General features: G+C 43.4%; 1 protein-coding gene across 5 annotated transcripts in view; it reads right to left on the bottom strand.

Annotated features, from left to right (window-relative positions):
* ptprua (protein tyrosine phosphatase receptor type Ua) overlaps window positions 1–18629 on the bottom strand; it is a 430978-nt gene that overhangs the window by 185514 nt on the left and 226835 nt on the right. For all 5 annotated transcript variants that reach the window (XM_037540130.1, XM_037540149.1, XM_037540134.1 and 2 more), the window contains exon 6: window positions 8348–8525. In XM_037540130.1, the coding sequence (XP_037396027.1) occupies window positions 8348–8525 (178 nt within the window). The remainder of the gene's footprint in view (window positions 1–8347; window positions 8526–18629) is intronic.

Below are 18629 nucleotides of genomic sequence, written 5' to 3' on the forward strand. Positions count from 1 at the left end.
TATTTTACAGATCTCAGGAATTCCTTCTCCACGTTCCAACCACTCTGTATACGTGAGTGGTTGGATAGTGTAGTGGGTAACACCTCTGCCTTCTACGCTGGTGACTGTGGTTCAAGCCACCTACACTATACCAGTAAGAGTCCTTGGCCAAGACTCCTAACACCACCTGCACCTACCTGTGTCAAATGGTCAAATTTAAGTTGCTCTGATAAGACCGTCTGCCAAACGCCGTAAAGGCATCCCTTAGAATGAAACAGACTTGTGTCTGTGCCTTCAAGGCCCCGTTCAGACTGCCAGCCCATATCTGATTTTTTGTCACATCCAGACTGATTTCTGACGAGAAACCACATCAAATCTGATTTGTTTCGTAATCAGATCCAAACCACATTTGGAAGGGGTTTAACCTGTGATCGGATTTTTCAGATATCAGTCAAACCGGATTTCAAAGTGACTTTCAAAGCACTCGCGACACGACAGACAACAGCAACGTCAAGCCCAGAGTGACGACGTGCTGGGAGTCAAGAAGACCTCCAAAGATTCGTGATTATGAAGAGAGTTCTGAAGAGCCTGGAGGGCGACGATGATGCTCCTCCATCTCTCCTGCATCCGTGTTCGAAATCCGCATCACCAGCATCGCTACGTAGTTACTGACGGTTACCACGGCAACCCATGCAGATCGACTGCCGTTGACTGGAGACACAAATAATGATCACTTGGAAATAACAAGACAGTCCAAATCCAAACGCCTCGCTTAAAAACTCCCTGGGCGGAAACGCTCCTTATAACTTCAGCATAAATGGGCGGGGCTAAACCCATATGGCCATGCATAGGCATATACATGTAAATGTGCTATAAAAGGGTTATAACAATGAATCTAAATGAGGATTTCAAATTTTGCAGTTAGGTTTCCACACATGGGCGGTACGGGCTGGTGTTTTGAAGCCTTCGCAATGTTTATAATCTGAATCAAACTCTTTTCTCATGATCAGTGATCGATGATCAAAGCACAGCTCCGGTTTTCTGGTGCCCTGCTTGGAGTTCAGTCTGTTATCAGACTTAATCAGCATGGACAAGGTGCAAAGCCTCTCTTTCTCAGAGAACAGCACATAAAGGCCCGAAGCGTATCCACATCCAGGTAGTAATTAGTCTCCCTTTGTTTGATAATTTCCAGAAGGTTTCTTTCTGCTCCGACAGAGAGTTGAGTCATAAACTCTTTTAATCATATCAGAATCATAAGAGGCACTTGAAAGGAGCAGATTCTTAACTCCGGCCATAACAAGGCAGAATAAGGTCTCATTTGCATGACTGATTGCATGTGTAATTTGGTTATTTTCTCTCAAAATCGGAGTGTGATGAGGTAATACAAGCCTAATCAGCTGAGTGACTTGATCTTCCTCTAAAGGCTGCAGGGCCACCGCACTCAGGAGCGGTTGCATTAAAGGAACACTCCAGCGTTTTTCAAACTAATCTCCATCTATAACCACAGCTGACGGGAGAAATCTACGGCTGTCAAGTGACTCAAAAATGTAATGACTTTGTGTAGTTTATGGCGTAAACAGGAAAGTTAAATCCACTGTTTGAGTTGAGGATCTACCCTTGGCATCAAGCAGAAACAGCTAAGATAAATATGAGTCGAATCATATAAAAAAAATTTTGGAGATATTTTTGATGATAAGGGCCTTAATTCAATGATTTAAAAGAACCCCATTCCATCCCAGGCTTCTCCCATTTCTTATGGGAGGTTAGGGAACTGGCCCTGTGACCGGAAGGTTGCCGGTTCGATCCCCAGGGCCGACGTTCTTGAGCAAGACACCTAACCCCCAATTGCTCCCCAGGCACTGTGGATAGGGCTGCCCACTGTTCCGGGCAAGTGTGCTCACTGCCCCCTAGTGTGTGTGTGTGTGTGTGTGTGTGTGTGTGTGTGTGTGTGTGTGTGTGTGTATGCTGTGTTTCACTTCATGGATGGGTTAAATGCGGAGGTGAGTTTGTGGGACTACAAAGGGTTAATTAATCACTTATACACTATATGGACAAAAGTATTGGGACACCTACACATTACCTACAGGAGCCTTTATGAATCCCATTCTAAATCCATGGGCATTAATATGGAGCTGATCCCCCTTTGCAGCTCTAACAGCTTCCACTCTTCTGGGAAGCTTCTTCAGAGTCTGGAGAGTGTCTGTGATAATTTCTGCCCATTCATCCAGGAGTATTTGTGAGGTCAGACACTGATGTTGGATGAGAGGGTCTTGCTCACAATCTCCATTCTAGTTCATCCCAAAGGTGTTGGGTGGGTTGAGGTCAGGGCTCTGTGAGGACCAGGCACACCAAACTCACCCAGTCCGGCCTTTATGGAGCTGCTTTGGTCACTGGGGTTCAGTCATGCTGGAACAGGAAAGGCTCTTCCCCAAACTGTTCCCACAAAGTTGGAAGTGCACGATTCTCCAAACTGCTTTGTTCTGCTGAAGCATTAAGATTCCCTTCACTGGAACTAAGGGTTCTAGGCCAACCCCTGAAAAACAGCCCTGTAGCATCATCCCTCCTCCACCAAACTTTACAGCTGGCAGAGTGCAGTCAGGCAGCTAACGTTTTCCAAACCCAGACTTGTCCATGAGTCCCACATAGTGAAGCTGATTCGTCACTCCACAGAATATATTTCCACTGCTCCAGAGTCCAGTGGCGGCACTTTACATCCCTCCATCCAACACTTGGCATTGTGCATTTTGACCTTAGGCTTGTGTGCAGCGGCTCAGCCATGGAAACCCATTTTGTGAAGCTACTAGCATGTAAGTCTTTTGCTGATGTTGCTTCCAGAGGCAGTTTGGAACTCTTTAGTGATGATTCAACAGGTGATAAGACACTGTGCTCTTCAGCACTCAGCCCCACTCTGTGAGTTTGCATGGTCTACCACTTCATGCTGTTGGTGCTCCTACGCCATACCATTTCATTTACGGTTGTCTGGGGCAGATCTAGCAGAGCAGAGATTTCACAAACTGATTGCAGAGATGGCATCCTATGACAGTTTAAAGTCACTGAGCTCATCAGTACGACTCCGTCTACTACCAGTGTTTGTCTATGGAGACTGAAGGCTCTGTGCTCAATTTTATCCACCTGTCCGCAATGGATGTGGCTGAAACACCTGAGCTCAGGAGGTGTGTCCCCATGTCTTTGTCCTTATAGTGGACCTCAGGCTGAATGACCCTATGGAATACTGTTCTAGAAACACATCCTTTGCTTAGTTTTTTCCACGTTACACTGTATCTCAGGGAACGGCACCTACTACTCATAACAAACACTGGCCATGTGCTTGGGGTACCAAAAATTTGACCCATTTGACCTGGTCATTGACGACTCACACCTGGATTGGAAGAATAGATTCTTTTTATCTAAAAATCAGCTGATGTGCTATAAATTTGCACACAGGTTTTATGTAACCCCATTCCAAATGATACTTTCCACTGATAAACTTTGCTCTAAATGCTCTTCAGACGCTCTCAGAACATCTATTCGTGTTTTGGCAGCGCCCTCCAGCTTTGTTTCTGCTCAGAGATGATTCAATATTTAATATGAAACCCAGTCAAAAGAAAACAGTAATCGCTTCTCTGACAGCAGGGAAGAAAGCAATTTAGAAATTTTCAACCGAGTAGCACTTAAGATCTACGTTCTGTGCTCTGTGTTATGGACGTCATGGTTCTGAGGTGACCACTTCCAGCCTGAACCAAGCAAAGGACGATACTGAGGTCACCTGGTCTATTTGTCATATAAAATTGTGTACGTCTAATAAATGTTTAATAACACGTGGATTTCGTTTCCACTGTTAATTGATACAATAAGATTTGCTTCATGTTTACAGCTCATAGTAAGTCACACTGAGCTCTAAACCACGTCAACAACCTGCACTTCCTTAATGAAGAACTGGAAGTGGTTTGAGGGAAGTTTTTGGGAATTTGGGAATTTATAGAAAGGTTTTGGGTCTCTATTGATTTCTAGTGTTGGCAAAAATAGCCTTGTAACTTCAGTTTTGAAATAAACAAGTAAAATTTGGAATCAAGTATGTCTTGCCTGATTGGCTAACTGGGGAAATGGGATATTTTGCCTAACCTTGATGGTACACAACAGGACCAATTCGTACCTTTTGGGGAATATTTCCATTTTATTACACTGGAGGAATAAAATTAGATTTAGAGGCCTTCACTCCCGCGGATTCCTGCCGGACGTACCATAATATCTTGCAGTGGGGGGCTAATTTTCAGTGTTGAGTGAGGGAGTGGGTGGGTGACCAGCCAACTGCAGGCGGGGGCGGGACAAAACACACATGAATAGAAATCCTGCAAATTAATGACGAGCCTAAATAAAGTAGATCGATCGCAAAATCTCTTATACAAACTGATAACAGTAAAGCCAATAAACTGAATGATGTCATTCTAAAGATCTGCAAAGCGGCGTAGCTTACAGAGACGGAGCCTTGAGTCTGACGGCCACAGCTGCCCAGCAAAACACCAATAATAACTGCTCTGTGGTTAAATTCCTGCCTTGTGTTTACCGGGAATAGATGGCGTTCGGCGAAGCTACTCACAGTGAGCCTGATGACCATGACTACCCTGTTATTTAAGCAGAGGACAATGTATTTGTGAATAGACTACATCAAATTTGGATGTCAGTTTGCCCTTAATGGAACTATGGGGGTTGTTGATTGAGCCGCTATTCTAGCAGCGTGCAGACCTTGATATTTGCTCACAGTAAAGCTAGCAGTTGCTTTCTTTTCAAAGACAACAGTCTGTAGGGCTGGTAATTCATATTTCCACCAACTGCAGACAAAATGTATGGAAACCTGCTGCCGCAGCGAGAGACGCAGTACAGAGTCATTATTCAAAAGAAGCAGGGAGGTGAACGCTCAAGGTTCAGGCAGTGATCAAGGTGAAAGTAGCATAAGTTAAAGGAACGGTTTCATTTGGAAAGTCTGGTTGTTGATTACGGGGGGGGTCACACGGCTTGCCACGACTTCTGCACAAAAATAAAACCTGCAGATTCGCTGTGGACCTGCTGATGGCTTCGCTTCTTAACAGCATGTGACCTTCTTTACCTTTTTACCACCCACTTATTACATTTTCAGAGGAGAGTAGGTGTGCAGAACGTGGAGTTATGAACACGTAGAAATGGATTTGTCTGTGTATGCTATGGGCAAAACCAGTTGGAAATAACTGTAACTGTAGAAATAAGTGTGAAAAATGTATCTTCTCAAAAAAAAATAATGGACAGTAAAGTGTTTAATAACATAGAACAAAGAATGTCGCTGCTGTCGGAAGAAAACTTTGTATCTCCAGTTTTGACGTTTTTCAGTCTTTGGCATGATCTGAAGAAGCCTGCTGTCCTTTACATTGTGTGTAAATTTCATGATGGATGGACTAAAAGAAACAACCTAAAATGACTTGGAAAGACGTCTGGTTCCATTGACTTACGTTAAAAGTAAAGCATGTCTTTTCCTTCTCCTGTAAAGTGACCGTTTTGGAGATACGAGGTTTTCTTCTGATAGTGTACACAGTGATAGTGTACAGTTATAAATGAGTTGCTGCTCTAAGCAGATCCACCTGATTCCCACATTCAGCTTCTCCTGAAGGTTCATCAACTCTTTCAGGCAGGAACGTGGAAAGAGTTAAAAGCTGCTTATGCTGTTACCGACAAAGCCTGTGAAAGAAAGCTTTACCCACAGAACACGAGCCTTAAAGATTTAATCCTGGGATTTTTTCAGATAGTAACTCATTTATTTCAAACCTGTATAACTGATTATGTGCTACTGACAAAATGTGATTTTTGGACGCCAAAATTCTGACATTGCTTTATTCACCCTCTGAGCAAGGCAACACAAAACTTGGCCAATCACTTGCGTCCCAGCAGCTAGAACTTTTTAGGCAAGTATCAAAGGGGTTATTTTATCTTCTGCTTCATCATATTTGGAGCTGCATCTGCAAAATCTCTAAAATACGGTGTTATACAGCCATAACATTCTGACCACCTCCTCGTTTCTACACTCATTTTCCACTTTATCAGCTCCTCTTACTGTAGAGCTGCACTCTGTAGTTCTACAGTTACAGACTGTAGTCCATCTGTTTCTCTGATACTCTGTTACCCTGTTCTTCAGTGGTCAGGACCCCCATGGACCCTCACAGAGCAGGTACTGTTTGGGTGGAGTTTTTAAACTCTGTGTCCACTCACTGTCCACTCTATTAGACACTCCTACCTTGTAGATGTAAAGTCAGAGACGACAGCTCATCTGCTGCTGCACAGTTTGTGTTGGTCGTCCTCTAGTCCTTCATCAGTGGTCACGGGACGCTGCCCACAGGACGCTGTCGGGTGGATATTTTTGGTTGGTGGACTGTTCTCAGTCCAGCAGTCACACTGAGGTGTTTAAAAACTCCAGCAGCACTGCTGTGTCTGATCCACTCGTACCAGCACAACACACACTAACACACCACCACCATGTCAGTGTTACTGCAGTGCTGAGAATGACCCACCACCCAAACAGTACCTGCTCTGTGAGGGTCCATGGGGGTCCTGACCACTGAAGAACAGGGTAACAGAGTATCAGAGAACAGATGGACCAAGTGCTCCTATGTGGTCAGTGGAGCTGATAAAATGGACAGAGTGTAGAAACAAGGAAGTGGACTTAATGTTACGGCTCATCAATGTATAGTGTTAATGCCTTATGAAGCTCCGTGTGGTGATGCAGGTTTGTTGGAACAGTAGACATCAATAACTTGCACAATTTACACACGACTCTGGGACTTACAAAGTTTGTGTGTGCTTTGTAATCGGCTCTATAGCACAGTGGTTAAGTCACTGGCTCTGCAGATTCAAAAAAGATTTAAATCCACTGCTCTAATATTAGACACTGTGCTATATTCCTTCTAATCTAATTAACCAGTTTTGAACTGTATGCGTGATGCAACTTGATCCGTTCTGTTTTCACAGCCCTTCGCAATGTGTCTATTGTGAAAACCTACATAATAATACAAATACAATTGGTCACCCTAATAAACAATTTCCATTTTCTTAGTTGTTGAACACTTGATTTAAAAACTTAAAAATCACATCTGACGTATAGTAGTACATATGTCACGCTTCCTGGTTCTCAGTCAGACACACATACCATCAAGGACTCCATTTCCCAGAATCCCTCAGAAACTTCTTCAACCAATCACAAACCACCCAGGATATCACAGTCAACTGAATTCTAATCACAACCACCCGTTGAACTCTGTGCACATACTAGTCTGTTTGGTTCACGTCTTTGTGAAGTCCTGCCCTTGTTCATTGTTTGTTTTCCTGATTCCTGTTCCATGTTTTACCTTCTCCCATTTCCAATTCTCGCTCCTGTTTGGCTTTTGTTGTTTCATGTATGTGTTTTCTCTGGTTACGGCCCTCACCTGTTTTTTTCGCCTTCTCCTATGTATTCTGGTTATTGACCTGGGTCTGTATTACAGAAAATTCTTAAGTCTGAGATCTGCTTTGTTGTCATGGCAACTTCAGTTAAGACTGAACTTAGGGCAGAAGCCATTACAGAACAATTATTAAGTCTATCTTATCTTATTTCCAGATAAGAAAACGGTATTACAGAAACATCCTTACCAAAATATCCTAAATATTTTCTCAACTTTAAGATAAACGCCAGATTGTCTTAACTTCTGTTTTAATTGTCTGTTTCTATTGTTTTAAGCAGTGCCAGGCAGCACAGCTCACTATAACCAGCTTAATGAGCTCCATTTATTTCTACTGTAAAACGCGCCTTTCACCTGGAGATGTTTTTCTTTTCTAACTCTGCATTTTAAACATCTCAGACACTGCCAACTTGAACTCCACCGCCCCTTTAATCACCTTCCTGTGTTAATGTTGATGATGAAATATTGCAGTGATGGTGGTGATTAATGAGGAGACGGAACTGAATGTGTGTTGTTTTTTAGGAGGAATAACGTTGGTATGCTTGGCTAAAGTGTTTGGGAAATGGAGACTGAAACTGAGAAACAGCACGAAGCGCTGTCATAATATTTGTAATCTTCAGTTTATTGTGCTTTAGTTTTATTTGACTTTCTTTACCTCAGTAATGGTAACTAATGTTCGCCGTCTGACTGACTAACTTGATTACATGTTTACATTTCAGCTGTGCACGTATGGTTGGTTGCTAGGTAACGGACACAACAGTTGATTGTCGACTTCAGTCGAGTAAGGTAAGATTTCCTAACTTGAAATGAGAAAATATACTGTAAGATAAGATTCCTAAATTAAGATCAGCTTTGCTTCTGTAATACGAATCTTATCGTGATACAGTATGTGCATGCTTGATGAACCTTACCTCTGACGATGAGCTCGGCGAAGTTGGACACGGCCGCTCCGTAAGAAGACTGCGTGATGCAGCGGTAAAGGTCCTGCTCCCCGCGCTGAGCTCCACCCACCTGAAACCACGCGACCAACCGGCGCTCTCCAACTAATGAGGTGAGTGAATGTGGCGTCATGAGGACACCATTACGCCTCTGGTGGAGAAAGAGAGAGAGACTGTGTAAGTAAAATGATCAGAGGCATCCAAAAGCAAGAGTCTTTGTGGGCTTGTGTTTTGAGTGTATTGATTAATATAATTTCTAAAAAGCAAAGTGTCTTAGTAAGGTGTTGGGTCAACATCTTTAATACATCTGGGTATAGATTCTCTGGAAACCTCCTGGAGGGGTGGAACATCATTCTTCCTAAAGATATTCCCTCGGTTGGTGATTTGTCGATAGTGATGGAGAATGTGGGCAACACGTTCCTCCATTATCTCCCATAGGTATTGAACAAGTGGGGTATAGTGTAGTGGGTATATAGTGGTTGGTTAGTGTAGTGGGTAACACTTCTGCCTTCTACGCTGTAGACTGGGGTTCAATCCCCTGCTTGGACAAGCACCCTACCCTATACCAATAAGAGTCCTTGGGCAAGACTCCTAACACTACCTTGGCCTCCCTGTGTAAACTTATCAAACTGCAAGTCACTCTGGAAAAAAAGAGTGTCAGCCAAATGCTGTAAATGTACAACGCCAATTCCAATGAAGTTGGGACGTTGTGTAAAACAAATAAAAACAGAATGTGATGACAAATCCTTTTCAACCGATATTCAATTGAATACAATATAAAGACGAGATATTTAATGTTCTAACAAATAAACTTTATTGTTTTTTGCAAATATTTACTCATTTTGAATTTGATGCCTGCAACACATTCCAAAGAAGTTGGGACAGGGGCAACAAAAAACTGGGAAAGTCGAGGAATGCTAAAAAAACACCTGTTTGGAACATTCCACAGGTGAACAGGTTAACTGGAAACAGGTGAGTGTCATGATTGGGTATAAAGGGAGCATCCCTGAAAGGCTCAGTCGTTCACAAGCGAGGACGGGCGAGGTTCACCACTTAGTGAACAACTGCGTGAGCAAATAGTCCAACAGTTTAAGAACAACGTTTCTCAACGTGCAACTGCAGGAATTTAGGGATTTCATCATCTACAGTCCATAATATCATCAAAAGAATCAGAGAATCTGGAGAAATCTCTGCAGGTAAGCGGCAAGGCAGAAAACCAGCACTGAATGCCCGTGACCTTCGACCCCTCAGGCGGCGCTGCATTAAAAACCCACATCATTCTGTAACGGATATTCCCACATGGGCTCAGGAACACTTCGGAAAACCACTGTCAGTGAACTCAGTTCGTCGCTCCATCTACAAGTGCAAGTTAAAACTCTGCCATGCAAAGCGAAGCCACATATCAACACCACCCAGAAACGCCGCCGGCTTCTCTGGGCCGAGCTCATCTGAGATGGACTGACGCAGAGTGGAAAAGCTCAAAATACAACAGCGGAGCCCCCGGACTGCTGAGCAGCTGAAGCTGGACATCAAGCAGGAATGGGAAAGAATTCCACCTACAAAGCTTCAACAATCAGTGTCCTCAGTTCCCAAACGCTTATTGAGTGTTAAAGGAAAGGTGATGTAACTCAGTGGGAAACTCGCCCCTGTCCCAACTTCTCTGGAACATGTTGCAGGCATCAAAATCAAAATGAGTGAATATTTGCAAAAAACAAAGTTTATCTGTTTGAACATTAAATATCTCGTCTTTGTAGTGGATTCAGTTGAATATGGGTTGAAAAGGATTTGCAGATCATCGTATTCAGTTTTTATTTATGTTTTACACAACGTCCCAACTTCACTGGAATTGGGGTTGTAAACTTGGTTAAGATCTGGTGACTGTGAAGTCAATAGCATAGGATTTACATAGTTTTCACACTCATCAACCATTGAGTGACCCTTATGGCCTGTAAATGGGGGGCACTGTCATCCTGGCAGAGACTCCCATCAGGATAGAGACGTTTCGGCAACACTTTACCGTACGGTACTGTTCCTAAGGCTATATGACACCAACATAAGCTTGTCGTGACGACTGACATAACCCTACATAAATGTTTATAAATGCTTATTCCAGTAGGCGTCATCTGTCATAAAGGCTACATTAGCTAGCTTTGATCAATATTAGCATATATAACCATTTTTGCAAAATCACTCCCACTGGAATAAGCATTTATAAACATTTATGTAGGGTTATGACAGTCATGACAAGCTTATGTAGGTGTCATGTAGGCTTATGAACAGGACCCTACAGTAAAATGTTACTGTAACATCTATCCTGATGGGAGTGTCAGTTGTCATGACATGCTTATGTAGGTGTCATGTAGTCTTATGAACACTTATGAGCCCTACAGTCTTCCCAACGTGAAGAATATGGTGAAGGACGACTCATCTAATGTTATTTTACACCACTGACCTCTCAGATGGTCATCGGTCTTTATAATGAGGGGCTTCTGCTCTGTAGCCCTGCTCTACTCTCCCTCTCTGCGTAATTGTGGTTGGACTGTTCTCTGTTCTTGAAGACGTCCTGCATCGATGTTCTCCGTCTCCTGTGGAACATCTGCTCCTGTTACCTGTTTCCAGCCCTGTTTACTGACGGCGGTCACACAGATCCCTTTAGTCCCTGTTCTTATTGAAACGCTGAGGTCCACCTGAGTGGCCTTTGTGACTGAAGCACCTCCGTCCGTTCCTCAGTAATGAACCTCTTGCAAAGTCTCATTTTCTCCTTGATCATCTTGACCTAAATTCTAGCTCAAAGCCTGATGTTAATACCCAAACTGTATCATGCTGTACACCCATCTGAAATCACCTCACAATGCTTCTTCAGTTTTCCCATTAACGCTTTCGCCGTCCGTAGATCTCTTCCCCATCAAAGATACTTCTCCCCTGCACATTTTTCAGAGAATACACCCGACCAAGTTTGCTCAATGCATTTCGAGTTGTTTTGGGCTCCACTGAAAATAAAAGCACTGATTCAGATGTTTAAATCATTACCACATAAATAAAATATGGCACATCGACACAATTTTGTCTTTCAGTTTGCTTGCTTCTGCTAATAATTCTGCTCTTGTGATATGTTTTATTCATATGAGAATGATGTACGCATTTGAATCAAGTAAATTAAATGCACCATTTTTTCCAGCTCACACACACCAAGCAAAAAAATCCTCACAGAGTGTTTGAAAGGGTTTGACTTGATGCGCCAACTGTGAAAGAGTCGAATAAATCAGAAAGGTTCCTCTGCTGTAGTTGGACCACTTCCTTCCATCATCAAAACCATCAGACAATTTAATGCACTGCTTGCTCGATCATTGTGTGAAAAGATCCAGTTTTATCTGATGTATCTTCGCTGGTGACAGACAGTTTCTACATAACGGTTTAGTTTTTCTGTGGTTTTTGAACTACTTTCTCCTGTTTTAATATAAAGAAGTGTTGATTGATGTTTATGGGCAAATATCTATTATTCTAGTGTATAGGAGTATTTATTAAGGTTATTTATGGACCAATATCTCCTTGTGTATAGCAGAATGGTTGATGATTGTGGACTAATATCTCCTATTCCAGTGTGTAGGAGCGTATATTGAGGTTGCTTATAATCTAATACCTCCTTGTGCAAATACGTATAATTAATGTTTATGGACTAATATTTCCTATTATAGTGGATATTAGCATTTATTGAGGGTGTTTGTGGACTAATATCTTCTTTTCTAGTGCATAGAAGTGTTTATTGAGGTTGTTTATCACCTAATGTGTCTTTGGGTATAGAAGTATAGTTGATGTTTGTGGACTAATATTTTAATAACACATTCTAGTACAGAGGATTGTTTACTGAGGTTGTTTCTGGACTAATATCTCACATTCTACGGTACTGGACCATTTATGGACTAATATCTCCTTGTGTATAAGAGTACAATGGTTGTTTATGGAGGTTGGTCATGGACTAATATCTCCTATTCTAGTGCATAGAAGCATTTATCAAGATCATTTATGCACTAATCTCTCATATTCATGCATAAAAGCACGCTTACTGAAGTTATGTAGAGACTGATATAACCTATTCTAGTTTATCTAGGTTGTTTATGGATTTCTCCTTATGGGTAAGGGTGTTTATTGAGGTTGTTAATAGACTATATATATATATATATATATATATATATATATATATATATATATATCCCCTCCTCTAGCATATAAAAGCATTTATTATTAACATCACACCAGCTGAAGTTGTGCTGAATCTGGAGATTTGTAATACTTGATGCTATTGTCAAAAATGACAGCCCGATCATGCAAAGCAAAGAGGTTTACAGAGGCAGAAAGGCCTAATGTAGGTCTAATGTCTGTAATCCTTTGAAAACAGGACTCTTTTTGTGCCTGTTGCAAAGAAAGCAGAGCACACGGCCTATCAGGAGTATCGGAAGCGAGCTGCGGAATGCTTATATAATAGGCCACATATTAATAAGACATGAAGTATCATCAGAGATGAGAGAGAACGAATGTGGGAGCGAGAGAGCCTGAGAGAGAAAGGAAAAAGTGACAGGAAACAAACGCAGTGTAACAGAATAAAGCCGGAGAGACAGGAAGGGTTGGAGGGGCTTAGGAGAAACTCCGAAATGTCAGAGCACATGCATGCTTTTCTTCACACTTCCTGCCCTTCCGCTCTCACCATATCCATCTTTCACGCCTTTTCTATACTGATAGCAGATGCATACGTGCGCGCGCAGGCTCCAGGTGTTCCCACAAAGCGGCACCCGGCGCAGAACCCGCTCTGGTGCGCCTTTTTTCCGCGGGTGGACTCAGGTTCCGAGCGAGGGGAACGGGAAATAAAGAGCGTGTGTGTGTTTATGTAAGCCGTCTCTCAGGGCTGAGCGAGTTTGACACCTGGACGTGCTGAAAAGCATGAAACGGCAAAGCTGGAGAGACACGGTGCTCCCATCTGAGGAATGACAAGAGGGGGATCGCTGCAAAAAAAAAAAAAAAAAACAAACTTTCTCTGTGAAGAGTGCATGGAAACTTCAGGAAAGAATTTTCGAGCCCTGTTTGTTTGTTTATTTATTAGTTTGTTTGTTTGTCTGTTGGTATCCAGCTGGGCTGCACAATATATCGTTCCTTAATCTTTACCACAATATCAGCCCGTGCCTTTTAGTCTCTACAGCTACACATAGCTCATACTGCACTGCCCCTTGTTTACACACCCCTGCGTATACAGCTATTGACATATGTTACTGTTTACAGTGGTTCGTCACTCGGTTCATCATGTTTACGCGATTTTACTACACATTATATTTTATGGATGTTTTAGTATAATTTATTTTATACCTTTACTTCTTCTATGTATGCAGCTATACAGCAGTGTACGGCAATACTGTGGCTCTTGTTTTGCTCTTTGCTGTACTGATCTATGCATGTATGTACTGATCCATCTGTCCGTCTACCTGCGCGATACTGATATCACAGATACATTATCTTCAATAAGTTTATCACAATATACATTAGAATAAAGTCGTATTCATAATTCAAATAAACAGAAAAACAATAAAAAGTAACAAGAATTTCTCGGGTCCATATTTTTCCTGGACACCTTCACAGCCGCCACAGAGACTCGTTAATATCATCAATTACATCATGAGCTCAATTTACTGAGCACTGATTGGTCAAACCAGGAGCTGCTTTTTAACTACATATAATACTGGGCTTCCTCGAGGAGGAGAGGCTTGGAGATGGGTCAACACACACACCCACATCCAGAACATCACTGTTTATGTTCTGTTCTGGGGGTGTGTCAGTGCCCATGGCAGGGGTAACCTGCACATCTGTGAAGGCCCCATTAATGCTGAAAGGTACATACAGGTTTTGGAGCAACATCTGCTGCCATCCAAGCAGCGTCTTTTTCCGGGACGTCCTGCTTATTTCAGCAAGACGACGCCGAGCCACATTCTGCACGTGTTACAACAGCGTGGCTTCGTAGTAAAAGAGTGCGGGTACTAGACTGACCTGCCTGCAGTCCAGACCGTCTCCCATTGAAAATGTGTGGCGCATTATGAAGCTCAAAATACGACAGCGGAGACCCCGGACTGCTGAGCAGCTGAAGCTGGACATCAAGCAGGAATGGGAAAGAATTCCACCTACAGAGCTTCAACAATCAGTGTCCTCAGCTCCCAAACGCTTATTGAGTGTTAAAGGAAAGGTGATGTAACACAGTGGGAAACACGCCCCTGTCCCAACTTCTCTGGAACGTGTTGCAGGCATCAAATTCAAAATGAGGGAATATTTGCAAAAAACAAAGTTTATCTGTTTGAACATTAAATATCTCGTCTTTGTAGTGGATTCAATTGAATATCGGTTGAAAAGGATTTGCAGATCATCGTATTCTGTTTTTATTTATGTTTTACACAACGTCCCAACTTCACTGGAATTGGGGTTGTAAATAGATTTTGTAAATGTGTCTTGGGGGTCGAGTACAGTATATGAACCAAAGTGTAAAGCCCTCCCAGAAGAGTCGAGGCTGTTCCTGCAGCACAAACTCACTGTGAACACCTTCATTTCTGAGCCCCTTTCTCACCATTAAATACACGAACAGATGAAAAACAGATAAAATATTCGTTTTAAATGTGTAAATGATTTAAAAATCGAAACATTATGTTTGCAGCTTTGTTTGATTACAGATGTTCCCTCCATCCATCCATCCATCCAGAACAGAAGACGGCAGCGCCGGCGGGGCTGCCGTTAATTAGTCCACATGAATAAAACAGCGTCAATATCTGTAACGCACACCTCTCTTCTTTCCCTCCGCCAACTCATCACAGCACGACCTTCACAGCAGACTGTTCTGAGTTTTCAGTTTGATGAAATTAGGACCCAACAGATCTCAGATCAACTCCAACTCTTGAAACAGAAACCCTGAGCGGAGCGTTAGTGAGGACGCTACTCCAGCCCTTATTATTTTCTTCTTTTTGAAGAACAGTGAAAGCAAGGATTGCAGAAAGGGTCCAGTCGGGGGGTCTCTGAAAGGCTTTGAGGATCAAAGTAAGAACTAGCAATTAGTCTGCCACACACAACCTCTTTAGCATCAAACGGCAGAAAACACGGTCGTTATGGGCCACGATGCTCTTCTGATGCTGCTGTATGTCGGCGTGATGGACGCAATGACCTGATCGAAGACGGACTTGACAGACTGGCACCGGTTCACTACTGAAACAGATCCAGTAACCACTGATGTGATTTACACGGAGGGTTCGACCCCGTCCCACGCCTTCCGTTCTGATCAGGAGACCTCCTCTGCTCCGTCATAGAAGCTTCTGCCTCTCATAAATCCAAGCAATCCCGACACACTCACCGAGGTCGAGGTCAGTCCACACCAGCGGCTGATTTCTTCCCAATCAGAAGGCTATTGCATGACAGACTTTTCATCACTTCTCTTTTACTGATGCTTTCCTTCTCGATCAGCTACACGTCCTATCAGACGCACAGCGCTGAGTGGTCTTCTCACAGTGGACGGATGGACAGAAACACCTGTGGATGTTTTCAGATCTGAAGCAGCTTGATCTTCTCCTCTCTCTCAAAGCTTTCAGTGCTGTTTATCTGATGGGGGCAGTTTTGGTGTCTACCAGGCCACACGGATGTTAGGAGTGGGTGAATTCAACGTGGTGGTAGGAGCACCAGGAGGCCCTCATAAGAGCGACGGCTGTGTCCCAATTCAAGGGCTGCGTTTGAAGGCTGACTGCGTCTCCATGGTTATGACTAGACTGTCCCATTTTGAAGGCTCCGTCGTACGCAGCTGAGAAATGTGTCCTTCTTTTCCATGGCAACGGAGGATCCAACAGGTGGACCCTTCACCAGCCACCATATCCCGAGGTTCACTCGAGAACGTGCTTCAGTAGAGGAGCGAACGGCGGCTGAGGAGATACTTTCAATGAACGATAAAGCCAGTTTGATCTGAAACAAGAAACGTTTCGTTTTGTTTTAGGGAGCAAAGAGCCAGCAGAGAGAAGCATCTCCAGCTCTGATAGACGACACAATAAAAACAAACTAGAATCAAAGTTTCTGGCTCCGTCTTGACAGGAGCGGCATCTCGTGACGCAGCGGTAAGCGTGGGAACAGTGGTGCCGTGACACAAACAGGAAACCTGCCGTAGAGCAGACCGTCTCATTTCAGGTCAGCCTTGGTGGGCCTACGCAGGACATGGTCTACGAAGGTGCAGCCGATGAATTGGGACGCAGCTTGTACGCTTGTATTGTGTTTTAGTGAGTTCTCACAAGCCTCCTCAAGGCATTTGTGTTCAAACTGTACTGAATGTAGTTTTATTGGATGTTATACAGCCTGCAAAGCTCCCTTTTTCAGGTAAAGTGGGTCAATTTGTCTGTTAAAGCGGGACAGTTCCCTTATCTTATAGGCACCTTATTTGGTATAGTGCACCGGCATAGCGCAGTGAGATCCTGCAGAGCTACTAAACAGTCATTCTGGCTGAATAGATGACAATCATGAGCTGAAGCGGCATCACATTTTTAAAAACAAGTTCCTTTGAAGAGTGGAGCTCTCGCCTGGAGCCACAGCTGAGGCTTCCTCTTTCACTCAATCCGCTCTCTATATTCCTCCCTTCTCCTTTCATTCCGTCCTCTCTCCTATTATTCTGTCATCCCTGCATTCATCCTGTGCTCTCTGCATTGATCCATCTCCATTAAATTTCATCGCACTTCTTCCTTAATGCTGTTTCTTCGCTTTCTGTCCTCTCTACCTTTTTTCCTGACTGATCTGCTGCGGAGCTTTTGCTGAACATGATTATATTATGATTTAGTTGAAGCAGGTCTGTGTGGAGATGATTCACTCATTAACGTAAAGCCTGTAGGCCTAAAAAGAACGGCCTGCACTCGTTCAGTGTCTGCAGACTTCTCCGAGACACCGGTGCAGTAGTGTAACACGCTGTTGGGGCGTATGTACATAATTAGGCCTGTTTTAAAGTCTGGATTCAGTGTATTGGTGATTGTCCTACGTCACAGTGGTCACAACGGAAAGGCTCTTAAATGTGTGGTAATAAGTGTGTGGTATAATATATACCACAGTGGCTTTACCAGGTGTCCGACTCTATCACAGCACAGGTGTGACCGTATTGAAAAGGGACCTATTATGCTTTTCCGGTTTTCCTCTTTCCTTTAGTGCGGTATGGATCTTTTTATGCATGTAAAAGTTCTGCAGAGTCCCAAAGCTCAGCGTTCCCTCCAGAGGGAGAACCTCTCTCCCACAGAACCCACTTTTCTCAGCTGCCTGAAGCGCCTTGCCCTTTTCCTTTGTTACAGGATGACATCATCTCGTAACATAGTCCTTACTGCCCGCCTACCGGCCCCCTCACACAGTGCACAGCGGCTACTGGAGGAGGAAGAGTGTGGTCAGTGCTGTAGCGTGTGGAGAGATGCTGACTGGACTTTCAGGATCCACTCTGGATCAAACTGATCCAGCAGAACCGACACCACCGGAGAACCAGCCACAGCAGAGTTCCAGCTGCTCAGGAGAGAAGCGTCTGTCTGCAGACTGCAGGACAGGGGCGGAACCTGGAGGGGTGGAGCCGCTCTGGAGACTGACCGATCAGAACAGAGTGGGCAAGCTGACCAATCAGAGCGCACTGGGCTGATCAGGAGGCGGGGCTTAAAGGCGCAGGAGCTCTAACAGAGCGTTTCAGACAGAGGGTGAATAGAGATGAACGGTCTGAGGAGAAGAACGAGGTTTTGGAACATTGAAGCTGTAAATCTGTTCTAGTAGAGCCCAAAAATAATGTCAATCTGTTTTCAGGCCACTTCAGAAAAAGATTTCATGAAATACGTAATTGTAAGGATGAATATTTATTTATTTATTTTAACGTTGATATATCCACTTCATAATATTGCATCTTCATTAAAGGAGTTATTTTGGAGGAATAACCATAAGTAATCGATAGACTCATACTGTGGCTCAAGTATCGTGATAATATTGTATCGTGAGGCCTGTAGCGATTCCTGTCCCTAAGTACAGTACTTTAGGTTTTCCTTGGGAAAGAAATGAAGCACTTTGAGTCGGACTGAACTCATGAGTATGTGACGTGCGTCTGTTCACGCTCAATTTGTAAAGACGAGCACAAAACCAACCATAAGAGCGTGGAGAAGATTTCCATTCTACTCATATCTATCTCATTCTGTTTCATCGAGGCCTTTTATTTGTATGCGCGTGTATAAAATTCCAGATGTGTCTG

Source organism: Pygocentrus nattereri, chromosome 1 (assembly GCF_015220715.1).
Source record: "Pygocentrus nattereri isolate fPygNat1 chromosome 1, fPygNat1.pri, whole genome shotgun sequence".
NCBI lineage: Eukaryota > Metazoa > Chordata > Actinopteri > Characiformes > Serrasalmidae > Pygocentrus > Pygocentrus nattereri.